The 26,924-nt window shown below is 32.1% G+C and overlaps 1 protein-coding gene across 6 annotated transcripts; it reads left to right on the plus strand.

Annotated features, from left to right (window-relative positions):
• Window positions 1-2,648: 2,648 nt before the first annotated feature.
• Window positions 2,649-26,109, plus strand: LOC145319289 (uncharacterized). 6 transcript variants are annotated; one of them, XM_080161336.1, is made up of 13 exons: window positions 2,649-2,740; window positions 3,644-3,689; window positions 4,057-4,125; window positions 4,412-4,489; window positions 5,937-6,059; window positions 6,576-6,774; window positions 9,955-10,073; window positions 10,875-10,970; window positions 17,370-17,422; window positions 18,005-18,036; window positions 20,089-20,176; window positions 20,500-20,717; window positions 25,970-26,109. In XM_080161336.1, exons 1-12 carry the CDS (start codon window positions 2,659-2,661, stop codon window positions 20,607-20,609), a joined length of 1,095 nt encoding a protein of 364 aa, XP_080017462.1. In that variant the 5' UTR covers window positions 2,649-2,658; the 3' UTR covers window positions 20,610-20,717; window positions 25,970-26,109. The 6 variants fall into 6 exon arrangements, with proteins under 6 accessions (XP_080017462.1, XP_080017460.1, XP_080017457.1 ...); XM_080161334.1 differs by lacking the exon at window positions 25,970-26,109 and adding an exon at window positions 24,525-24,681 and having other exon boundaries at window positions 20,500-20,734; XM_080161331.1 differs by lacking the exon at window positions 25,970-26,109 and adding an exon at window positions 21,453-21,639 and having other exon boundaries at window positions 20,500-20,810.
• Window positions 26,110-26,924: the final 815 nt, after the last annotated feature.

The raw sequence follows: 26,924 nt of genomic DNA on the forward strand, positions 1-26,924 counted from the left end.
CGAGTAAGTCTTCTAAGACATAATATATTTGCATAATAGCTACTCTGATAAGCCCTTAAAAGCTTTAGTAGCTGTATTTATGGGTGCAGCTGTCAGCTTTAGTAAAAAATCATGTATAGTATCGTATTACAGACAATTATTCATAAATATCAAGATAAAAATCATAAAATTTAATTTAGTTTTGTTAGCCTGGGCCTTCATCCCCTCGGGGCTAACAAAACTGGTTGGCGTTCTCCTCTTTTGAATTTTTTGAATTTTGAAAATTTGTTACCCCCCCCCCCCCCCCAACTAACCACTATTATTAGGTTAGGTTAGGTTTTAGGTTAGGGAGCCGAGCGCTGCGGCTAGGCAGGCTAGGGGGCAGAGCACTGCGGCTAGGCAGGCTAGGGGGCCGAGCGCTGCGGCTAGGCAGGCTAGGGAGCCGAGCGCTGCGGCTAGGCGGGCAAGGGTGCCGAGCGACGAGGCCAGAGTTCATAGTTCTGTCTGTATAAAAATTTTCAAAATTCAAAAGAGGATATTACCAGCTGTTTTTAAATTTATAAGTTTTAAATATCCGCTTAAAGCTGTCAATAATTCGGTGTGATAAATAACTATTCTCTATCTCTATCCTTATATAAAAGTAATATTTTTACACAAAGTGATTGTATAACTCCTCTCCCACACCTTCTATGTTCTTACTTTAAAAATTTCTATTCCTGAACATCTCATCTATAACTCACTTTGTCCGTTTGTCTATCCATTATTTTTTGTATTTCGCTACTTATGAATGCTGTCATCCTTATTATTCATCAATTTCAATCTTAATTTAATTTCAAAGCAATTAACTAATCTAGATTGAATGAATTGCTATTATAGAACAAATTGGATTTACAAATAGAATAGTGAATATAATATAATCTGTTGCTAAATGCAGGCAATAAATGAATATTTGGGGAAAGGTATAATAAAACACTGTTAGAAAAATTTGGTGTTTTCACAAAAAAAAACTTATAATAGTAATACACATTACTTATATAGGTTGTCTTCAAAGATCTGCAGATGCCTATCAATAAGGCCAGGTTCACTAAAACGGCGATTAATTGCAGATAGGGTATCCAGTGCCGCCCTAATTGTGTTGAAGTTGTTTGTATTAATTTCGGTGTTATTATTGGTAACAAGTACGCCGTATTTTATAAGAAGTCTTCTTATTATATAATTATTGAAAATAACTATGCACTTTGAGGAAAACCACTTTTCAACTATTCATCTATCTTATCAAAATTTAATAATTTATTGACAAAATAAATTGATCTAAATTTGAAATTATATAGACTTTCCTTTTTTTTACGCTACTTAAAGATAAGATAAGTATTGTATTGACACTTCATGATATAGAATTTGGAAGGGGAAAAGGAGGGGTGGGGCTTAATAAAAGGTATTAGGTTGACCCTAGTGTAGCTGCATTTATAATCCTTTAACCTTTCCCCTTTTCATAAAGTAGTTATCGGTTACCCCTTTTGATTACAACTCTTTTTCTTTTCAACTACTTGCCCCATCCCCTTTTTACAGACCACATATTAAAAAAAAACGCCGGCCTATCTATTCTTTGTTAAATGACCGATTATGAGTTTTTAAAAAGATTTATCCCGTTTTTAATTAACTTTTTATAACTTAAATGATTAAATTATAATGAAAAAATTTATTTCTTTAATTTTGATTGAACTACATGAAATACTTTTTAGATTAATTTCTTTATATTTTTAATACTTTTATATACAACTTTTAACAGTGATAAATCTATCTCAACCATAACATTTAAAAATAGTAACTAATTCTGCAAAGTAGTCAAATTGTTAAAATATATCATTAAAAAGATAAATTCACAGCTACAAACCAAACAAGAACAAATATGATCATTAAAGCGCAGCAATAATTTGAATAAAGCACTTAATATAGATAAAGCAAAAACAGCAAATTATCTTTTACAAATATTAGGCAAAATTAGAATATGCTATGTTCAATTGGATCGACACAATAGGGAAATTGATTTTATAGTTTAATTTTTATATAAAAAAAAAGATAAAAATGCGGGAATATTTATAAAAACCAGCGCGACACACAGCTGAGGTTTGTTTAGTAGTGGCGCATTCATTTGAATTTTGTATGTGATTGTGTTGTGATGTAGCTGTACGTTTGTCTGTCTGTTCGTTTGTTGTCAAGCTACATATAGTAAATTGTGAATTTAGTAAATTTTTACTGTATAATCTGACCGCTACTAGATTTGGAAGATTTTTATAAAATCTGTTTATGATGCAATGAAAATTTAGTGATTTAAAGTGAATATTTTTATAATATATTGCCTTTTAATTATGGCTGCATGTATTCTTTTAAATTTTATTGATTACTCGGACTATATTTTGTTATATTGTAAAATATAGCTCTATGTTTAATATGCCGTGATTTTCTATAAGAGTCGTATTGACAAGTTTTTTACCTAATCGTATGAGGAATCTTATAACACTTATCAGAACCTGACCAAAATTGAAATACAAACACACTGTTATTGATTCCTCCTCATTAATTTTGTCTATTTCCATAATAAAGGTGACTGATTAGACATAAATAAAGATGTTAACTGCATACATTGTGAATTTATTATAATAAATTTTCAGATAAAATATGGGTATAGAATGTTGTTCCATTGTTGTTCTTTGCTTTGGTGCTGTAGCTACTATGTCAGCTATTGCTTTGGTAGCCATAGGTAAAATAATAATATGAATATGTCGTCTTTTGTTTAGTTAAACCCATTTCTTCCTGTAAAGCTAAAAAAATCATATATAAAATTATGTACATTTTTATTAATTTAACCATTTTTTATAATTTTTCGCTTAACCTGGATGACCAATCCAGGATTGTGATATTATAAAAAGGTTATGAAATTACTACACACAAAAAAATCAGTTATTTATAGCCTTTTTTCTTCAATGCACAAAAAATAAGATTTTATAAAAGCCTCACATAGGTCATGGAATTGTTTTGGGCTACTTTGTTTTTAGAATTAGGTATAGGATGGTTTTGGCATAGACTTCCAAGGGGGGGGGGGGTAAAGTGGGGATTACCCTCCCCAAACGAATTTGGGGGTGCCGTAGGACTAGGCACCCCCAAGTTTTTTTTTCATTTTAACCCCTCCCCCCATTTAAAATTTACCCCTACCCTGGGGGTGCTTTAGGCATCCCCAACCATTTATGAGGGGGTATTTACCCCCCCCCCTAAAATAAAAAATCTAACAAAAAATTTTCGGCCCCCCAAAAACGAATTACCCCCCCCCCCCTAAAAATTTTTACCTCTCCCAAAAAAAAAGCTTGGACGCCCCTGGGTTTTGGACCATTTTTTCGTCTCTTTACTCAATGAAACAAATAGCACCCAGATACTAGGGGCGCAGCCGCTCATATCAGTCGGCTTTATTGCACAATCAAGCAATATTTTTAAATCGCAGCTGTTAGTTAAATTTTGTACCGCCGCAGCTGCCTTTAAGAATTCAGAAGTAGCCTGGCGAACTAAAAGTTGCGGCCGGCTGGCGAGCTCTTTTATAAGGGCTTTTTGAGGGCTTCAATATATCCTTACGTACATAAGATTCTTTTAAAATATATTTTATTTATTTTAGGAAGCACAACAGATCATTGGACAGTTGCTACAGTTAATAGAACAAGGTAATATCATTTTAGGGTTAGTAAATTATGAATGGATGACATTAAGTTTTTAATTACCATCTCTCATTGTGTATGTTTATTCAAACTTTAAATAAATATTTAGTTTCATACATTTCTGACAAAAACCAACGACTGTGGTAGAAGTATAGATTTTTTTAATAATGCATACAACTATTCTAAACTCAAACAAAACTTGGCACCTTATACGTGCAGAAGGGGGAGGTGTAGGAGGATTTCAAGAATCAACAACTTTCTTAGAATTTAAATTTATAAGACCTTTCCCTTCCATGAAATACACCCCTCTGTGCAAGCAAGACTCTGCATGACCTCCCTACTATTGATATTTCTGTAATTTATATTTTTTCAGTGTATATGAACACAATGCTCAAAATATGACTGGTTACATGTACTTTCCCAGGCATAGAGGCCTATTTAGGTAATTTTTTTATACCATAACTAATTGGTTTCTTTTTATATATTTTTGGTATCAAATTTTCGCCTTTTAGTTGGTTTAGTTTCATTTAGTTGCCTTATTTAATTTCTTAAGTCTTCTTACGACCCTCTAAATGTTTGCTTATAATTTGACCTTAGCAAAGTATTTATTGTCGTTTTTATACATAATTAGTTTATTTTCGAATAAAAAACTTTCCATCACAACATTTCTTTATTAGGTAAGTTAAAAATTTATGAATAAATGAAGGTAAACTTGTTTTTATTACCAGGACCTGTTTTCCAGAAACAGACCGCCCGCCAGAAAGTGAACTTTACCTCAGTGTTCTAGAGGATTGGTGTATGTCAAGGTACAAGTTTTATGAGTAGCAAAGCTACTTTATACTAGGAATATTCAGGGGTAAGACAAAAGACGGTAAAATATACATCCCCATAGATAATACTCAAAATTATCCCTCTATTTATAAGAAGTATTGGGTAATATCCTCTTAGAAATATTTTTTTAAAATTTTGAAAATTTTTATACAAACCCCCCTCCCCCCGACAGAACTATGAACTCTGGCCGCGGCGCTCGGTAACATTGCCTGCCTAGCCGCAGCGTTCGGCCCCCTAGCCTTCCTAGCCGCAGAGCTCGGCCCCCTTGCCTGCCTAGCCGCAGCTCTCGGCTCCTTAGCCTAAGACTTAACCTACCCAGACCCTAAAATAGTTGTTCTGTCGTAGGGGGGGGGGGGAGGGGGGGGGGAGGGTATAAATATTTTCAAAATTGGAAAAAAAATATTTCTAAGAGAACGGCAAGTATTGTTGAGAAGTTTGGACACTTTAAGTTGCCCCCCCCCCCCCCAGCAATTTAAGAGTCTTACAGCCTTACGGCCCCCCCCCCTCCCCCTATATCCCCTTTGACACGGGTCTAGACTCAACAACACCCCCTGATATGGTTAACTCAACTTCATATGAAGAAAATATAAATAGAATTCACAGCTTTACTTGTATTTCATAAAAAATATGTATGTTATGAATTTTATGTCAGTGGGCAGTATATTTTTTTCTTCTTCTAAAGAAAGTTAATATAAGAATTCTTTAGGATGTCTCTCTGTACCGAAAAATCTCGCTAACAGCTGAACCGAAAATGTTAACCTTTACAATGTAGCTTTACAAAATAGTCCCTAGAAAAAAAACTACCCCAAAATAGTTTTAACTTTTTCTTCTTAAAATTAAAATTGAAAATATTGGGGGTCGACTCCCACCCATCTTCACCGCATGTGTCCCTTTATGGCTTCTAGGTGCGTAGCCCCTAGAATTAAATATATTTTATTTAGAAATAAAATTACAGTATAATCTTTTTATCTATTGTTTATAACTGTCTGTGAATAAAAATATAAAGCCGCGTAGTTTTCTTTTCAACGTCAAAGAACATGATCATATTTATAAATATTTTAGAATTTATACAGTTTTCAATCAATAAGGTATTGAAGGGCCATTTTTTATAATAGCTTGAAATTGTTATTGTTTATATTGGTTTTGGTTTCTAATAAAAATTACTTTAACCCGAAAGTAATTGGTTAATTGGTTAATTATTTTCATTAAAATACCAAGTCCATAGATAAATTTATCCTTACTTAATCCAGAAAAATAGCCTAACACCACCCAAATCCCTAATTCTACAAATAAAATATTCGAAAATAACTATGGGACCTATGTAAAGATTTCCTAAAAATAAGAATTCCACCAGAAATATTATGATTCAGACAAAAAAAACTTACTACTTTTTATAATAGAAAATTAAAAATTTTGTTTCAGAGATTATTATTTGAGTGACCTTATGAAGGGAAGATTTCGTCCTGCGAACATATCAGATCCTGCCCATGTCCAGATTCAGCTTCTCAGGACGACCCCCATACTTCTGGTTGTGTATTTGTTCAGGTAAAAATATAATTAACCTACTCAACTTTTGCCTGTGGAAAGTAATTGGTTTAAGCTTTTAACAGTTGTTCAATAAGTTGCTTGATATTTATGATACGAGATGCTTTGGCTCAAAAACTGGCGCTGAACACACAAAATGAGAACTTATAGTTATTTTTATATAATAATTAGAATAAGTTACATTCAGGAACGATTCAGCAATTTCTATTTAAATGAAAGGAATTTAATAGATAGTGTCTTTTTTAATAAATATTTTAGTTTAGATTGACGTAATATTTTAACAAGTACAAACAGGGTTCGTTTTGTGGAACTATGTCTTCATTGAATATAATTCGTTGGGGTCTTACAGTTTAAAGGTTCGGTGCTACTCTTTGAATGTGTTCTTAAGTGCACCAAAAAATATAATTTAGTTAGAAGGTAAAAGTAGATTGATAAGAAATCATAGCATCAAATTATTTTATACTGTCCCTGTAATCTAATTTTTAGCTTAATTATGTTCTGCAAATCTTGTTTTAGTATGTGTCTTGTGGGCATAGTGGGCCTGTGCGGGTGCTGGCAGCAGTCAGCCAACAAGCTTATCACAACAGCTGCTTTTCAACTGCTGAGCGCACTGATTGGCGCGTGTGCAATGGCCACCTGGCATGCCGCGCTGTTTTATGAAATGGAGAAGGTTCACGATGAAGGTTTCCCCCTGGATTGGCCAATTTGGCTTCAGGTATGATTCATTCAATTTTGACAAAAATGTCCAAAAAAGATTTAAAACGATAATTCTAAATAGTATTAAAAGTTAGGTACTTTATAGATTGAATGAGAACATTTTGGAAGTTAATTGTTAGATATTTAATATTGATTTAATAATGAAAATACTAAACAAAATTAGTAATAATTCCTTTTATTACTTTTTTGTAATGAGATAAAATAATGTTATTAGAATAAAAAAATAATATAAACACATTTTGTACACATGATCTTCATTTATTCAATTTTAATTTGTATTGCTCTAGATCAATGTGGTATCGAAATCAAGAAAAATTAATAAATTCCATGAGATTTAATCCTCTTATATTTAAAAAAGCAGATACGCCCCTAGAGGCCTCTAGGACCTCTTAAGGCTGGGGGGAAGTCGATCCCTTCTAATTTCAATTATAGTTTGTTTTTTTTTAAATTGGAATGTTGGGTTTTTTTTCGAGGGCGAATTCTCTTTGAGGCTTTTGGTACCCTCTCCAAAAATAGACCTATAAGAAGCTTTACTTTAAAGGAGAACCTTATCAGTTAAGCGGTTGTTGAGGTCCTTCGCTACAGACAAATAAAGCTTACTACTTTATATAATAGGATACATTTTTTGTCATTTGAAGGAGGTTGAATATAATGTACGGGCGACGAAATCTTTTGACGATATAGTTTTTGATAGCTAACTTTATTCTCAGAAATTCAACTACTCATACCTAGCTTATTATGTGGTTTGTTATAAGCTTCACATTTTATATGAAGGAAGACATTTTTTGACGAAATAAGTTATACAAAAAAGCTTTATCGAAAGATATGCAACAGTTTATAGCTGACTCATAATACGATCAAAAGGAAAAAATTATGCCCTTACATGCCCAAATCTGTAAAATTCATGTACCTTCACTATTCGTCTACTGGCTGTTGCATTCAGTATGTTCCTGGGTTATCTCTATTTTTAATAATGGGAGGAAACTAGTATGTATATATTTTATTAGAACAGAAACATAGTTTTAATTTACACAATAATAAACAATGTAAAAGTAAGAGAATGTGTTCATGCTTGTGTAGCAAAGGATCTCCTTTACAGTCTTCATAGGTTCATGTCGTGAACTGTATAGAAGACATTTATTATCAATCCAAGGATGTACATAAATATCAGTGGCGTGCGAACCGAAGGGGGCATTTGGGGCAATCGCCCCCCCCCCTAGCGACCAAAACGCCCCCCCCTGCCCCCCCCTAAATGTTAAAAAATGCCCCATTTTGCCCCCCCCTGGTCAACAAAAATGCCCCTTTTTGCCCCCTACCCTACAAAAAGCAAAACTATCCCAGTTTCAAAAAAAAAGATCAAGAAATACTTCCAAAAAAAATTTTTGCGCTTCGCGCCAAACAGACAGTCAGTGTTAGTTAAGTTAGTGTAGAAATTAGGTTAAAATCTTTTTTCACTGAACATAACAAACCAGGTTATAGGAAGTATTTTTTTTGTATAATATAAACTTTTTACCAAAGAAATTTTGTACATCCCCAATGATGATACACAAAATTACCCCTTATATAGATTACAATTAGTGGATGAAATGTATGGAAACTGGACTTAATTAACCAACCAATTAAAATTCCATTAAAGTCCCCAAAGTTGTTGAGCCAACGAATAAGAAAATTTTATATGAAATATTGGGGACTAGTGTAATAAATAGCCCAAAAACCCCTCCCTCCCTGCATATTTAAAGAAAAAAATTTGCGCTTCGCGCCCTTTCAAATGGTTTCTGCTATGAAATATTGGGGACTAGTGTAATAAATAGCCCAAAAACCCCTCCCTCCCTGCATATTTGAAGAAAAAATTTGCTCTTCGCGCCCTTCCAAATGGTTTCTGCTATGAAATATTGGGGACTAGTGTAATAAATAGCCCAAAAACCCCTCCCTACCTGCATATTTGAAGAAAAAAATTTGCGCTTCGCGCCCTTCCAAATGGTTTCTACTATGAAATATTGGGGACTAGTGTAATAAATAGCCCAAAAACCCCTCCCTCCCTGCATATTTGAAAAAAATAATTTGCGCTTTGCGCCCTTCCAAATGGTTTCTGCTTTTTATCACAATGAAAGGACAAGTAATTTTTTAGATAGTTCATTATATCTTTGGTTTTTATGGTACGATAAATTTTTTTTTGGATTATAATATAAAAAAAATAAAATTTCTCGCTGTTTCGAGCATCCAGTATGTAATTTACTTTGACTGTCATTACACAACATACAGGAAAAGGGATTTGTGACTTTTTCTATTATTTCAACAGATGCTCTTTAAATCTACTTGTCTGTATTCTTATTAATGATTTTTTGTGCTTTGCTTCTTAAAGATGTTGTCATCCTTGTTGTCATACAATAAAGAAATATTTTATATCATTTTTTCATATTAGGTTAATTTTTGGTAAATTATTTCCAAAATGAGTGTTTTTATCACCCCCCCCCCCAATTTTTTTTAATGGGGTTATTCATCCTTCCTGCTGAGATTTTATAACATCCCCTTCCACCCATTAAAAATGTTTTGTGGTGGAGGGGGAAAGGTTAATTTATCTTCTGTACTATTTTTTCGAAGATGCTTTCTAACTCCCTTCCCTTTGGTCATTGCAGGGTGGGGAGAAGGGATGGGAGAGAAGAGATGGGGGGGGGGAAGAAGTGGGGGATATAAATGGGAAATAGGGATGGGGAAGAAGGGATAAGGACTAGGAGGCCCATAATCAAATAATCCCACCCCTTAAAACGCCCTTATTTAAAATTAGTATATATAATCAAAATGCCCCCCCCTAAAGCAAAGTGCCCCCCCGGGGCACTTTGATTTAGGGGGGGGCAAAATTTTACAAAATCTTCAAAATGCCCCCCCCTAGACAAAGTGCTTCGCACGCCACTGATAAATATTACCGTAATTTTTTAGATGCTGGCATCTCTATAAGTACAAGCTTCCTTCACTGACCCAATTTATAACATAAATGTTTTAGAACGCCCCTAGAGACCAAGCTCTTCTAGTTTTTGTTAGTTTATATATACTAGATAATAACTTTTTATGTTAGGTTGTCTAAATTTTTCATATCATACTACACGAGGCAACTATAATTTCATCTAAAAGTTTAAAAGTGAGACACAGTATTTCATTGTAAATACATTTCTAATTACAGGAGAGTAGCACCGTAGAAACAGGATGGAGTTATATCCTGTGCTGGGCTGGAATTTGTTTAACACTGGTGGCTAGCTTACTCACTTCCTCGTCCGCTATTTGTCTAAGGTCACATAAAAGGTAAATAATATATTTCAATTATTAACTTTTTGTTTTATGTAATTTTTATTAACAATAAAAGTATCGTGTGATATATTATATTACAATAGGGGGGGGGGGATTTATTAATACAATAGTTTTTATCTTTATAGAATTTTTTGATATGATATATTTTAAACCTTGATCTAGACTAATTTAGAGTAATTATGGTTTTTCTGATAAAATTTTTGACCAAAACAGCTTGAGTTCATGGTGGAAGGTTCTAGGATTACTTGCTCTCATTTGTACACAGTCCCTTTTGTAATATACAACCCTGAATAGATTTCTGATAAATTATTATTAAATTATTTGATTGTTGATTGATTATTAAAAATATGTTTTGAGATACGGAATTAAAATTTAAAAACAAAGATTATTTATACCATTCAAAAAAAGAAAATGTTTTCTCAATATTAATGCGTATTTAGAAATATAATTAAAAAGGGATAACTCCCAATGCGTAATTTTTAGGCTTAAATTATTTATATCATTAAAAATAGAAATGTTTTCTCAATATTAATGCGTATTTAGAAATATAATTAAAAAGGGATAACTCCCAATGCGTAATTTTTAGGCTTATAAAAATGTATTGTTATATTAATTACTTTGGTCTTTCCCCAAAAGTGCCTATCAAGCATTGACCCCCCCCCCCCCCAATAATTTGTAAAATAAATTGAAAATACGGTGTCCCCCCGCCCCCCCCCCTCTTACTTATATTCAATTTTTCAATCGTTCTGTGTTCGATTAAGATATTTGAGGGAAACCTTAATAATTTTTTTTAAGGAAATGGGTAGACAATAGTTTGCGTATGAAACTGCAGATGTCGCGAATGTTTGCACAGCATGCATATTTTCCTGACCAAGGCACTCCTACACCCAGGTATGAAACTGCAGATGTCGCGAATGTTTGCACAGCATGCATATTTTCCTGACCAAGGCACTCCTACACCCAGGTATGAAACTACACCCAGGTATGAAACTACAACCAGGTATGAAACTACAGATGTCACGAATGTTTGCCCCGCATGCATATTTTCCTGACCAAGGCACTCCTACACCCAGGTACCATTCTATCAGGGAGGGAAGGGACATTGTACCCAAGGTTTTATAACAGTTATTTTATTCGTTGGTTTAAGAACATTTGGTACTTTAGTTCAATTTTCATCAATTGGTTCTAAACTTGGAGTGTCAAAACTTTTCAACCCATAGTTTTGATCTTTAGAAAGGGTGATATAATTGGGGAGCTATATAAATTTATCGTCCACTGTCTTATCCCTCAATATCCTGGATTTTATAGATAGAATGGCATATTTTGAAAGCGAAGTTATTCTAAAGAAGGTGTATCAACTATTTTTTTTATAGCTAGCCGGTTCTTTTAGTAAGTAGTAGATGTAAAATTTTTCATAGAATTCAGATATGCAATCGGTTTTTTTGTAGACCTCTTATTTTTTAAGTAATTTAAGTTTAAAAAAAAAAAAATTAAGTCGATTTTAAGGTACTAAAATGCAACAAAAAAAAGAAAGAAAATGGTCATTATGAACAAAAATAGTAAGATCTTTAATTTGACACCTTACTTTTTCAATTCTGTCAGGTAATTATTGAAAAAATCGATTTTTTTAAACCCACGAGAATAAAAACTTTGAACTTAATTTTATTATTTCACAAATAAAAAAATATGGGTTCATATATACCATTAGAATCAGAAAAATATTACGAATCCATTGTAAGCAAAATTGAAAAAAAAAGTTTACAATATAGTATATAAACTACAATAAAAGGAATTATATGAAAATATCATATCATGTTGTACAGGCAACGTCTTAATTCTTCAATTGAGTATAAAAATGGGAAGGGGGTAAAGAGGGGGTAAAAAAGGTAAGACAATAGTGTTGTCTGAACAAAAAAAATAATTGGCCATTTCTGTAATTTTTTAATTTTTTAATTTTTTTCAATTTTGCTTACAATGGATTCGTAATATTTTTCTGATTCTAATGGTATATATGAACCCATGTTTTTTATGTCTGTTTGAGAAAATATTTAGGTCTAAAGTTTTTATTATACCGAGGTTAAAAAAATAGATTTTTTCAATAATTACTCAACAGAATTTTAAAAGTAAGGTGTCAAATTAAAGATCTTACTATTTTTGTTCTTACTGACCATTTTCTTCTTTTATTTTGTTGCGTTTTAGTACCTTAAAACCGACTTAATTATTTTTTTTAAAAACTTAAATTACTTAAAAAATAAGAGGTCTACAAAAAAACCGATTGCATATCTGAATTCTATGAAAAATTTTACATCTACTACTTACTAAAAGAACCGGCTAGCTATAAAAAAAAAAGTTGATACAACTTCTTTAGGGCTTAACATTATCATTTATTTAGGCATGTTAGAAATATCCTATCAATATCAAAGCAAGGTGATTTCTGTAACAATAATATACGGACGGACGTACGGACCGACCCTAATTATAGAAAAGCTTCGCTTTTTAAAACCTACTCTACATGTTATTTCTTAGTATCATATTTCTGTAAAGTGGAGACATATGGATTTTGTAAGATCCAATTATTTCATTATCTGGAAAAATTCTCCATGCTTCATATTTCTTATTATTCTTATTATAACAAGGATGACAACATCCATAAAAACGAAGCTCTGAAACGGTATGACAGAAGAACATTAGAGTGTCAGAACTAAATATACAATATATAAATAAAGTTTTGACAAAATTACATGTAAATTTTTTGTAAAACTTCTTAAATACAGAATACTGATTAAGGACAAACTGATATTTTAGGACTTTATTATCGAGATGCATCGGTTATAGTATTGTACTTTATTGTAATTGGAATCAGTACTCCAAAAATCTGGTCAATCAGGTTATTATATCATGTAAATAAATTGGTAAAAAGTTCAAAATTAACATGTTTAAAATGGACGTACGGACATTCTGGTAACGATTATAGAGTTGCTTTCCTAATCGTACCTAGCTACTACAGGAATCATCATGCAAAGTTTGAAATCGATAGGACATACCTAAATTAACGAAAAAAGTTATCCGTTACGGACGGACGGACCGACCCTAATTATAGAAAAGCTTCGCTTTTAAAAACCTACATAAAGTGAAGGTTAACAATCCAGACACTTCGACAAACGAACAAAAAAATTATAGAGATTCAGCGCTTTTTAATATTCATTATTTAATTGAAAAGTCTGCATAAAAATTCTATTTAGGAATTACTTTTAATACCAAATTTTAGAGATGCCTCACACATAACATATTGGCTAATCTTCATAGTAATCTTAAATCACCTATTAAAAATCAAATTAATTGGTTAATTGTTTGATAAATGACATTTTTAAAAGTACATATGGACATTTTGGTAATGATTATGATGTTTGAATTGTATGTTACTGAAATAAAGTCTGCAAATTTTGAAAAGATAAGAAATTAAATAAATTAACTACAGATGTACGGACGAACAGCCCGAAATCAATTATAGAAAAATATCGCTTTCACCTATCCCTATAGTTTTGCAAATGTATAACACTTGCAAGCTAAGACACTGGATTCAAATTTCTTCAAAATATCATATTCAAACGTAAAGATAGGACATGATAGAAAATTCATTTTCATATGGATCACTAAATAGATTAGGAATAACAATATTGGATATTTTCATTGGAGGTTTTTTTTATAATAGTTTTTGAGCTTGATGAAATTTTTTCTTAATATTTCAAAAACATTAGTTACATTTAAAGATTTTTCCTCCTTTTTTAACATTTAGGAAAAATATTGAAAAATATAAACTGTAAAATTGTTAATGTTTCTACTATTATCAAAAGCATTTCCTAAATGAAATTATGGGTGTCATTTATTATACATAAACATAGACTAACATAAAGTCGCTTCTCGTTGAGGTTTCAGTAAATCCAGATAAAAGTTCAATAAAAAGGTTTAACGCCATTCCTTTTATTCTGCAGAAAAAAATGCTGTACAACTAAATTAAAATTATAATCAGATTTAAAACAGATTAAATTTAGTTTTTAATTTGAAATTAAATAAAGTTTTTAAATGTTTAAAGAAAATCAAAATAAAGATACATATGCGAAGAAATCAAATCAGACGGTCAGGACAAACAAACAATCGTGTCATGTTTGAAATCGAGGAGACAATTTTAACATTCCTATATCAACGGCAAATAAAAGTTAAAAACTAAAATGTTTAAATAGACCTACGGACTTTCTGATAGCGAGTACAGAGTGTTTTGACTTTATAAATCATCCCTGTTACAGGAATCATCATGCCAAGTTTAAATTCGGAAGGACAATTCTAACATGCTTAAATTAATTATAAGAGCTATCCGTTACGAACGGACGTACGGAGATGCCCTAAGAATAGAAAAACTTCGATTTTAAAATAAGTAAATTATTGGATTTTGAAACTTAATGGAAAATCTTTTGCATTTTCCTATTTCATACACGACAGAATTTTATAACGTATAAATATATATGTATTGTGTAACTTTACATGTTTGGATGGTAGATATTTTTTTCTATTCTCATAAAATAGCACGAAACCTGCTTATAGCCATTAAAGATTTCGACCTTTTTGATTATTTTGTATATAGACTGACAAATATAGATAGAAACTTTATTGACTGCAAGTAAAGAATAAACAAGGATGACAACATCCATAAAAGCGAAGCTCTGAAACGGTAGGACAAATGAACATTAACACTTGAGTAGAGTGTCAGAACTCAATAATCAAAATATTTATGTATAAAAGTCGTACGAAACAAATTGTAAGTAGATATGTTGAAAGACTGCTTGAATACAGGATATTGTTTGAGGACATACTTACATTTTTAAGACATGATTATAGAGATGCTTCGCTTATAACAATGTACTTCTTTGTTGTCTTAGGAATCAGTATTCCAAAACTTAGACCAATCGGATAATTTTATCTCATAAATAATTGTTGTTTAAAAAGCAACATGTTTAAAGTAGACGTACGGACTTTCTGGTAATGATTATAGAGTTGCTTCGCTTTCTAACTCGTACTCCTATAGGAATCATCATGCAAAGTTTGAAATCGATAGGACAATTCTAACATGCTAAATTAACAAAAATAGCTATCCGCTACGGACGGACGGACAGACGTACGGACGAACCGACCCTAATTATAGAAAAGCCTCGCTTTTAAAAAGATGTAATTTACCAAAATTAATGGTTTTTTTATGGCATAGGAAATCAGATATAAGAGCAAACGAACATTATAGTAGCAAGTAGCATTCGATTAGTTTTGGGTAAAAAATAGCTTCAAGATATTTAATCGCAAGATTTCATAGAATTACTAAGATTAAAACATCTTGCCTAATCCTCGATAATTAAAATAAAATATCTTGAATATGATTTTTTTATGTCACCATTTAATATCAAATACAAGTATCAAGGGCTATTAGTTTTGCTGAGCTACGGAAAGACATACAAACCCTAAATGTATTAAAGTTTACCTTCAAATTTGAAGAATAAAAGCTGTTAAATAATATAAAAAAATATTATTTTTTTAATTGTTTGTTAGTTTCACAATGTAACTATTGCACACTGAGACATTAATAGAACAAAAATCCTTGCGTTGATGTGCCCCAGCTAGGAACTTTAAATTTGATTTATTAAAAATCAGGGAGGAAAAACACAGTATACTAAAAAATACACTGGTACATAGAAGTTTTAACCATATCATAATCGTTTCCTGACAAGCTTTGGGTACTTTCATTAAACTTCATTTAGTTTGTTCAAAATTAGATATGTCCAAACTTTTCAACCAATAATTTATATCTGTATGTGTTAATCATTATTGGGAATGTATATATGTATATCAATATCTCGTCTAATATCTTATACCTTAAGTGAATATGGATGCATCGAATAAAATTTTAACAAGGATGACAACATCTATAAGTAGCATAGCACAAAAAAATCATGGACTTGTAAAAGGACGAGGAGATCTATTAAAATCAAGAATATATGTATTGGAGAAAAAATAACGAAACCTTTCTTACGCATTTTTTTTATATTTTCTAATAATCACATTTTGAAACATGACTGATAGGCCAATGGACAAAGTAATTTACATACCGGTTGCTCTTTGGTACAAGGAATCTTCAAAAAAAAAATTTCTAAAAGACTGTCTTATTTACGGACGGATATACAGGCATAGTAAAATATAGAGTAGCTTCGCTCCAAAAAATTCATTTAATACAAAAACGGCCCATTGTGCATAGTATTGAAGTAATATGATAGTAACCTTATTATTTGTTACAAAAAAAGAATATCATATTCCCTTGTCGGCGCTTTCACGTTAAGCGCATGTTGAGCAATGACAAGCCCCCCCCCCCATCTTATTTTTAAAAAAGGATTATTTTTCCTAATACTTGCGGGAGGGGGGGGGGGGTCTTTAACCCTGCTTGGCCTGTACATGCGGTGCCCTAGCCCTCCGGAACTACTCATTACACAATGTTACCTAACCCACATTATCTAAAGTAATAAAAAAAACTAAAGAAAACCCCCACCCCCCTTTTTTAAATTTATTTCAAAATTGTGTGTTTTCAGTGATCAACAAGGTACTATGAGTGAGAGTGCCTCCCCTTTCTGTTTACAATTGTGTAACACAATATTTTCTTCATTATAAAACCAAATAATATTTTATACAACATACAAGTCAGAAGAAAAATATCCTTATAGCATTTCAGGGATAAATAATAGTTATTTCTCGCATCATATATAAAACCAGTTTTGTTAAAACGAGGGGCCGAAGGCCTGAGCTAACAAAACTGGTATTGATTTTTTTATTTTCATTGTCATGCTAAATTGTCTGTATTGCGATGCTATACATGTTTTTTTCAGTATGGCCGAGGATATAGATGGTCTCGAGGCCATACTGGAAATAAGTATAAGCAAGTTTTGAATAAAGATTGTACTGATATTATGTACGACACATGACTAATTGGAATCTAAACCACATATTAATCACCATTCTACCACAACAAAGGGGAAGTTGCGTGAATGTATTGCGTCTGAGAAATTTTATCAAATATATGGAGAATTTCACTTCCAGTATTACATTCAAACCGATTAATATCCGTTGGATTAATTCTGGTCATCATCCATGTATAGCATCGTAATACAGACAATTTTCCACGAATAATACAATGAAAACAAAACTGTTTTTTACCCACCTGCCCCCTAAAAAGGTGAATGATGATTTTTTTTGTTTTAGGGATTATCCAACCATGCAGGCCAACTATCCTACCAAGCAAATCATGAGCATGGGTAAGAATTAAAATATTTGCAAGCGAGGCTTTTTAAGAATTAAAAGAATGTCTTATTATGCATGGGGGGCGAAAGTGACACTTTTTGAAACCAAAACTAAAAGTCAACAAAGAAACTCAACTAAAAAAAGAGTTACAGGTCTGAGATTTTGCATGGCAGTTGCTTTATAGGGGTACAATATGGAACTGTGAAGAAACGGCGGCGCAACCGCCGAAAACCGCCGTTTCCCGCCGAAATTTTTTTGCCTTTTCTCGGCGGTTTTCGGCGGTTGCACCGCCGTTTCTTCACAGTTCCATATTGTACCCCTACAAAGCAACTGCCATGCAAAATGTCAGACCTGTAACTCTTTTTTTAGTTGAGTTCCTTTGACTTTCAGTTTTGGTTTCAAAAAGTGTCACTTTCGCCCCCCCCCCCCCCACCCCCTTTAAGAAGCTTTCCAGACGAAAAAAGCCTTACTACTTTATGTCATAAGGATAGTTAAAATATCTGGTTTATTATTGTTTAGTTTTAGTTGTAGTATTTAAATATATTTATTATACATAATTTTTTAGATGCATGTTATTAACTCCTTAATTATTTCAGATGCCTATGAGCTTAGAAGAGAATCGCCACAGGTTAATTTGTTATGCATGGTGTAGGCCATTGATTATTAACCCTAACATAACATAAGCACCTAATGGGGTTTAATTACTTAACATGTAGTATGTGAAAAATCAGAAGCCTCATACTGCACTTTATCTAAAGAGAGATGGGACACTATCTTATTCATAAGCTTTGAAGTTTTTTTGTTTTTATTGGTTGGTGTCAAAATTGACTATAGTTTTAACCTACAGAAGGTTTTGTTTGCTTTATCATACTTCGGGGGATGAATATCAATTGTCTTATCCCTTTATATCCTTCACTGATATTGCTAAATCTAAATCGTTTACCGCGATCACAGTGGTTTAAATATTGGACTTTGGATTAAAGATTATGTTAAAAATTTATGTCATTGCCCAAACACCCCCCCCCCCCCAAAATCCACACACATTTTATTTTACGTTTGTTCTTATAAACTTTTTTTTCTTAATAGTGTCTTAATATGTAAAATGAAAATTATGTAAAAAAAAAAGTTAATGTAAAATAAAAATACAATTCTACTCTATAAGCTACTCTATAATTCGAAATGTCCGTCCGACTGTCTGAGACAGAATAGGGGAAACGTGATTTTCTCGGCTCCTGTTTAAGATAGAAGGCTGAAATTTGTTGTCAACATTCCCATTAATATGGAGCATAATTAAGTATAAAACATGGATGCCAGTCGGACCCCTTTTTAGCAGGTTTTAGGCTATTTTATATTTTTCTAATTTTTCTCCATATCTTTGGTGTTTATGGTCCGATTTTCAATTTTTTTTCAGTTATAGATATCAAAATTAAATTTCCCGTCGATTAAATAAAACAACCATGACGGTCCTACTGCCTTTTTGCAGGTTTTAGGCTATTTTTATATTTTTCACATTTTTCTCCATATCTTTGGTGTTTATGGTCCGATTTTCAAAATTTTTTTAGTTATAGACATCAAAATTAAATTTTCTGTCGTTTTAAGAAAATAAACAAGGCAGTCAGTCGACACTCTTTTAGCAGGTTTTGGGCTATTTTTATATGTTTACATATTTTCCCATATCTTTGGTATTTTTGGTCCAATTTTCAAACTTTTTTGGAATATCAGTATCGAATTGATTTTTCCCATTGTTATGAGCATCTTTTATGTCGTCATCATACAAAATAAAACAAGGTTTATAAATCTATTCTTGATTTTAAAAAATACACTTTAAATCTTCTTGTACATTCCCATCCACGACTTTTTGTGCTTCGCTACTTATGGATGTTGTCATCCTTGTTTTTCTTCTAATGTCGAACATCTGTTTGGGGTCCTAGCCAGTACCCAATATAAAAAGTATTGAAAAAAACCTCACCCCTTATTTTCAATTTATTTTAAAACAAGGATGACAACATCCATAAGTAGCGAAGTTTAAAAATTATGAATTGACATACGGAAAAAATGAACTATAGAGCAGTGTAATACAAATTAGACATTAAAATAAAATAAATCACGAAACCTTTTATGATTTATAATTTATGTGAAAATCTAGGAATAGATCTAGCAACACAACAAATAAGGAAATCTTAAAGAAACTTTGTGAAAATATGTAAAATGTGAACTTATTGAATCCCTGAAAATTTCAGCCGTCTATCTGGACTAAGAGTTGAATAAAACCTTGAACACTCAAAACTAGGAATCGATCTAGTACTCCAATCAATAAGCAAATCTCAATGAAACTTTACAGAAGTATTCAGAATTTTAACATATTTAATCCCTGAAAATTTTAGCAGTCTATATTGAATTAGAGTTGAAACCATGAAAACTTTAAAAATCTAGGAATCGATATAGCACTCCAATTAATTGACATATCTTAATAAAACTTAATAAAGAATGAGAACTTATTTAATCCCTAATAATTTCAGGCGTCTATCTTCAAAAGGAGCCGAAAAAAATCACGTTTCCCCCAAAACGTTTCAGACAGACATATGAACATTTCAATAATAATAAAGATTGGGGGGTGAGGGGTTCTTAGTGCTCAATGGGATATATGATAGCGCCTAAAATTGTTATTTAATATTTTCAGAATAACAGCAGACAACCATTCCTGAGCGGGTCTAGCGACCGTCTGGGTGGCTCAGGTCCAACATACCTGGCCACCAAGCCACCTCCAGGTATAGATATACAAGATGTAGATGGCCTATCTGGTAGCATAATCCGTTAAACTTTTATTGGAATTCCCACAGACGAACCCTAGTAGTTCCTTCCCAAGATATCATAAGCGGAAAAAATTTGTACACTATATAATTTTCTCAAGATAAGCATTATTCTAAGAAATGCAACTATTTATAGCTAACACATTCTGCAAATAAATGGAAAAAAGCTACCCTTTCCTAACAAAATCTGTATACTTTCTAGTATTGCCGGATCCTTCACTCTATGTCTATTGGGTTATTTAGAGAGTATGTATTTATATGTACTATATTTATTGTTCCAGGTGCTAAGAACAGGATTATCCACTCCAGGGAAGCAAGTGACCTCTCTGATTCTTATAAAGCTGACGATTATAGAAAGGTTATGAGTGAACTTCAAGATTCAAGATTTTAAAACAGAAATATAAAAAAATCAAAAAATTAATTCATTGAATTTAGTACTTAATTAAAAGCCATTTTACAGTTTTTAATCAAATATTTTAAAGAAAATGCCCACGGAAACGTAAATAAGAAATATAGGTATATTGAATAGAATATAAGTTTTTTTTCCTTTACGGATATGAGAACAACAATCTATAAACCATAGAAATCTACAGTGTGTTTTTTTTATGAGAACTTTTTTGAAAGCAATTTTACCCCACTTATAGTTATCAGAATTTAATGATTAATGGCTTATTTTCTTCGTTTTTTATAACCATTTATAGAACATCAAAAAAATATTTCAGTTTTTATTAAAAAAGTAGAGTAAAATAAAAAATCAAAACCTAGGTGTCAACATCTAAAAATGGTTTTAGCGCATTTTTCTCATGCTCAAATCTTCTACCCTTTGCAAGAATGGCTGCAAAACGCTTCAAAGTTGAGATACAGAGTTAAAAATTGATACAGATACTTTTGGGGACATGTACTAGAACATATTAAAGTTTGAAGGCCATATCTCAACCAGGGAGGGAGTACGGGCCCCCCAAAGTGGACTACTGAAAATCCAATTTTTTTCTTGCAAAGGGTAGAAGAGTTGAGCTTAAGAAAAATGTGCTAAAACCTTTTTTAGATGTTGACACCTAAGTTTTGAATTTTTGATTTAACTGTACTTTTTATAAAAAAAACTGAAATATTTTTTTGATGTTCTAAAAATAGTTATAGAAAACGAAGAAAAAAAGCCGTTAATCATTAAATTCTGATAACAATAGGTGGGGTAAAATTGCTTTCAAAAAAGTTCTCATAAAAAAACACACTGTAGATTAGATCTGAATACTATAATCTGTAATGGCTGTTTGTCCTATTTGTCATAAACCCAAAGTTTTTCAAATATTTTTTTTGTACTTTTTATCATCATTTTTTATAAAGGATTAAAATCACAATTTTAATTTATAAAAAGTTTATTAATTTTATTTGGGAAAATTAATTAAACGGTGTTAATCTTTTAATGTATTTTTTAATTTAAGATATAATAAAAGAGTATTGTCTATGTACTTTAATATACAGGGTGCACCACATAAATCCGCACTTTTTCTTATTTTTAAACAAATAAACATAAAATCGTCAATTTTAAAAAATCTATTGAATTTTAAAAACTGGGAAGCAACCTAGGTATATGACTATTAGATTATTTAATAAAATCGCTGCCAGCCTCAATCACCGCCTCTACCCAACCCCCTGAACCGCCCGCCGACCCTGGTCACCATATCCCTGTTCAAGCAGGCGAAGTTCTCCATGATAGGAGCAATGAGAGAGGTCTTTTTGGTATGGGCGCGTCTATTGGTTCATGCTTTAATGGCGCTCCAGGCCCAAAAGTCCATTGGATTAAGATCGAGGCTGCTGGGAGGCCACATCTCCTTAAGGACGTGAGTAACCGCAGGATCCAAATTAACCCATCTTTAAAGCTACCCTTTGACACGGCGGCTCTCATTTGGGCCACAGTTAGGCTAGAACAACGTTTTATACCTTTTAAAAATGGCACGAAGATTAAGATTGGGTTACCAGCGCAATACATAGTCTAAAACGAGTTTCAAGGTTCCATATGGGCCCCTGAAATCAAGAATCGAGAAATTTTAAAGATTTTGACGTTTTTGACATCTTAAAATCTACCACGATCCACTTTGTCGGAGTGCTTCAGCCAAGTCTGTTGAGATAGAGAGCTCTAGTCTTTTCTAGTGTTTTCACTAGGTATCTGATAGTATCTCCAGCAAGTTTCATTAGTCCATCTCACCTACAGATGGGCTGAGGTCAGATTTAGTAGGCCCAAGTCATAAATCCACGGTAAACTATCTGCGCAATTTGAATCTGCCTTGTTGAACATATGCGCGGCCAGCTCGGCGTACACGTCCTACATCGTCCAAAGATTTTCATAGGCAAAAAGGTCTTTACCAAAGCTTTTTATAGTGGGGTCAAACGTTCTGATTGGTCAAGTAGTTTTGGCGCTATGGTCGTTTTAAAAAAGTCCGGATTTATGTGGCGCACCCTGTATGAAGAGGGGGCTGGGAGGAATAATTCTCATTATACTTGTCAATTTTACACATGTGTTTAAATCAAGGAGGAAACATTGGACTTTAAATTGTATGGTACCCAAAAGTTAAAAGTTATCTCATTCGTCAGTTCAAAGACTATGGATATCTTTATCAAATTTTGATTTGTTGGTTCCAAACTAGTAGTGTTAATACATTTCAACTAATATTCTACAAAATTTAGTTTATCAATTATAGTCCTCTATTTATCCCAAAGATCCATAAAAACTAAAAATTATTTAAAGGGAGTGTGAATGTAAAAATTTTTCATCTGATTATCAAATCTTAACATTTTCTAAGCACCTTTCACTATACTAATCGACCAAAAACGTCCTATTAACAAAAATATTGAGGATTTATGCCTTGATTTTGCGGCATTTTTGGAGGGAAAAATGGGAAAACAAGGAAAATCTGAACATTTTTATTTATTATAGTTTTTCTAGGGATATTTAACTTGTCATATATAGTTGAAACAAATTACTATCGTTCACTGTCTTATCCCAAAGATTAATTTTAAAAAGCTAAAAATAATTTGATATTAAAACTTTTCTGCGTTGCAAAATTAAATTTTTTTTAGAAATAAATTTTAAAATCTACTGAATGATTTTCTTAAAGTTTAAGTTACATGATGTAGGTTAATATTGTGATAAATATCCCCCCCCCCCCCTCTTTGAAACAAACAATTTTAATTTTAAATTACTCTAAGTAAATTGAAACAAAAAATTTTAACCTTTTTGTTTAAAAATGTAATTAAAAGATTCAAAAGTACATAGGTAGTGAAATATCTTTAAAACCATCTTTATTTAAGTCTTCCCGTTCCCCTACTTTATAGATTTTCTTTTTTTTAATTTGAAATGTAAATCTGGATCATGGAAAGAAAACGATGTAGCTGATTTCATCGTATTTTCACACTAGCTTTTGATAGGTTATTTTAGACGAGGTTAGGTAATGTTAATGATTGTCTCGCAGGGATAGGATTTGGTCCCGCAGGGTTCTTATCGCAGGGGCTTGAAAATACGACGTAACCCGCTACTTTGTTTTCCTTCCATGATCCGTAAATCGTATATATACTACATATTACCAAACAAAAAGGTTATTAATTTTTGTGTTAACCTTTATCAGTATATATTTCGTGTATAAATGGAATAATACTATGTTTTTTCTGACATTTAAAGGTTTCTCTTAATGATGGACCACCTTTTTTTAAAAAGATTATAAACAAAGGAACGTACTACACTGAAAAAAGTGTGTAATCATTCTTCGTGCTCTAATGCATGTCTTTTCAGTAGAGATGTGAACCGGTTTTATTCAAGCGGAAATTTAATTAATTAACACTGATCTATTTGGTTAGGTTACTAAAATATTTTCAATAAAAATGTATAAATTAAAACTATTTTAAGGCCTCTTTAGTCGCAAGTTCATCCACCCATCTTGTTTTTTTCATGAAATTAAAATGTTTTTTTCCTATACATCACTTTTGAGGGTGACCATAAATTATATTTTATTAACCTGACCTTAAGTAATATGCAAACAAACGGTAAATCTACCCCCTCTACCCCCTTAATTTCAAAATCAAGGGGGGGGGGGTCTGTGATCGACTATTCACTTTAATGAAACATTTTCATTTCTAAGTACACTAAACTTAACCTAACCTAAAACTTGACGATTAATTAATCAAAATATCTTAAATCATCAAATTTATTTTATTGGACTACCGGGTCCGGTTGGATTTTTTCCAGAAAGGTTCTTAATAATCTTAATAAGTTAATATTAAGGTTTTTAACGAAACCTTAGTACTATTCTCTTAGATTATGAAATCAGAAATGTTTTGAAATCAAATAAAACGTGAGTTAATTAATAATTATTATAGAGATTATCATGTATTCCAAACAATTAAATTAAATAACACAAAATTATGATTTTTTTATATGATGGAAAAAATGTAAAATACATATTGTTACTATAGATGTGTATAATATTTAAATCTTTCTGTTAACAAGTAATACGAAGGAAAATAATATTCATTCGAAACCGATAATAATCCATTGGATTAGAACCGGTTCTCATCCATAAACTATGTCTAGCATCGTATTATAACCAGTTTTCTACGAATACGATTTTCAACGAGATGCCGAAGGCACGGGATAAAAAACTGTTTATAATATTTTAAATGTACATTTTATCCGCGGAAAGATGTTTAGAATACGATGCGAGAATAGTTATTTCTCGTATCGTATTATAAACGGCTTTCCGCGGATATAGAATGTACAATTATAAGATTAAATCTAGTTTTTTTAGCCCCGAGGTGCCGGAGGCACCGGCTAAAAAAACTGGTTTTAATCTTATGATTGTACATTTCTATATTCGTAGAAAACTGGATATAATACGATGCTAGACATAGTTTTTTCGTATGGATGATAACCGGTTCCTGTCCACCGGATTCGAATGAATACGAGAAATTAATATTCTGGGCTTCTAGTATCAAAATGGCAGGATAAACATAACCTAAGATCACATTTATTTACAATTGCCGTACAAATAATCTGGATCAGCCAAGTGACAATCATGCACAGCTACTTAAAATTGGATTAAGATTCATATTTTTCGCGCATTTATGTGTACGTGCTTTGGGCTTCATGTGCTTTAGTAATTTTGAGTTGTGTACTTGTAGTAGACCTTGTTAATCCGATATAATGATGATCCATCCAAGGCAACTATCACCCTATAAAAAGAAAAACGAATCCATGAAGAGATAAGATTAGTGTTTAGCACTAAAGAAACATCCAAGAAAGCTTAATATTTAGCTTTAGCTTCCCAGCTACACAAATGTATTAGAAAGATCAGTTGAAATTAACACAGGACTTCCAAGCAATTTTGGCCGTAGTTTTGTGTCAATTTTTACTTAATTTTTTATGTTAATAAAAGATGAAAATGTCCGCTTATACCGACAACGAAATTAATTCGGGGAAAAAAACAAGAAATCTATACGTGGTTTTCGGCTGTCGTTGGGGGACAACACATTTTTGAATTATTATTAATTAGATTAAGAATTATTATTTTAGATTTGTTTGCTTGTTGGCTATACCTTATTCTTGTCAAATACTTGTTTATAGGAAGCAATTTTTAGCATTGCAGGATGTTTCTAAATAAGCTATATACACTTAGATTCCGGGCTTGTGTTATAGATCATGCAACCCCCCTTCACCATAGCCATGTGTATAATTTTTTCCATCATTTGTATTTTTAATTCTAGAATAAGATTTCTTGACAATAACAGTTTAATTCATAAATATTTATATTTGTTATTATATTGTATTATAGATGTTTTATTGTTTTCCATTATTAACTTGATGCTATAGCTTATGTTATTCAAATAAAAGTTTTGTTCTTGTGGATGTTTTTTAAATAATTGAAATTTTCTAACAAAACCTCGTTGTAATAAAATATTAGCTGTATTATGGTATACATAATTTAACTTATGTTTCTATCCTAACATACCCCCCCCCCCCCCCCCCCTAGATATACCACACTTTTCTGGGATCTTGCCAGATCAAGTATCAACTGTGGGGAATACCAAAGGATGACTCCATGCAAAATTTGAGCTGGATCCGGCCAAAACCGGCCGGGATTTTTATAAAAAAAACTTTTTTTCCGGTTTTTAGGGGGTATCTGTAAATCAAGCCCCCTCCTGGGTACGCCCCAATGATGATTTTTGCTTTAAGGTCTGATCTGAATTCCTCAACACTGGATATGACCCCTACAGTTGAAAAAATGGTTAAAATCCGGTCTTTTGACCGGTTTCCGGCCATTTCCGGCCCCCAAAAAAATTTTAAAAATCAAAATTTCATCTAAAATTTAAAAAAATATGCTTTAAATTACATTTTTCATTAATAATTTTTCAAAAACCAAAAACCTTAGGTAATGAAGATAATTTTAGCAACTTAAAATGTGAAAAAAGGTTGAAAATTGACAAACTTATGTCAATTTGAAAAATGTTGGTAAATCCAAAAAATTTGACGGATTTATACATACGTTAGAATTTAGGTTGACTATGGTCTTTAAGACACGCTATATCCAACAAAATTGCAATGAGAGGGTCTAAATGTTTTTCTGAGCCAAAATTCTACATACCCTGGCGGTTCCAGGGATATATCATTAAGGCCTTACGGCTGGCCAGAAAGCTTTTAACAGGTGGCTGATTAAAAGCC

Source organism: Acartia tonsa, chromosome 5 (assembly GCF_053477335.1).
Source record: "Acartia tonsa isolate MP-2025a chromosome 5, ASM5347733v1, whole genome shotgun sequence".
In the NCBI taxonomy this organism is placed as follows: domain Eukaryota; kingdom Metazoa; phylum Arthropoda; class Copepoda; order Calanoida; family Acartiidae; genus Acartia; species Acartia tonsa.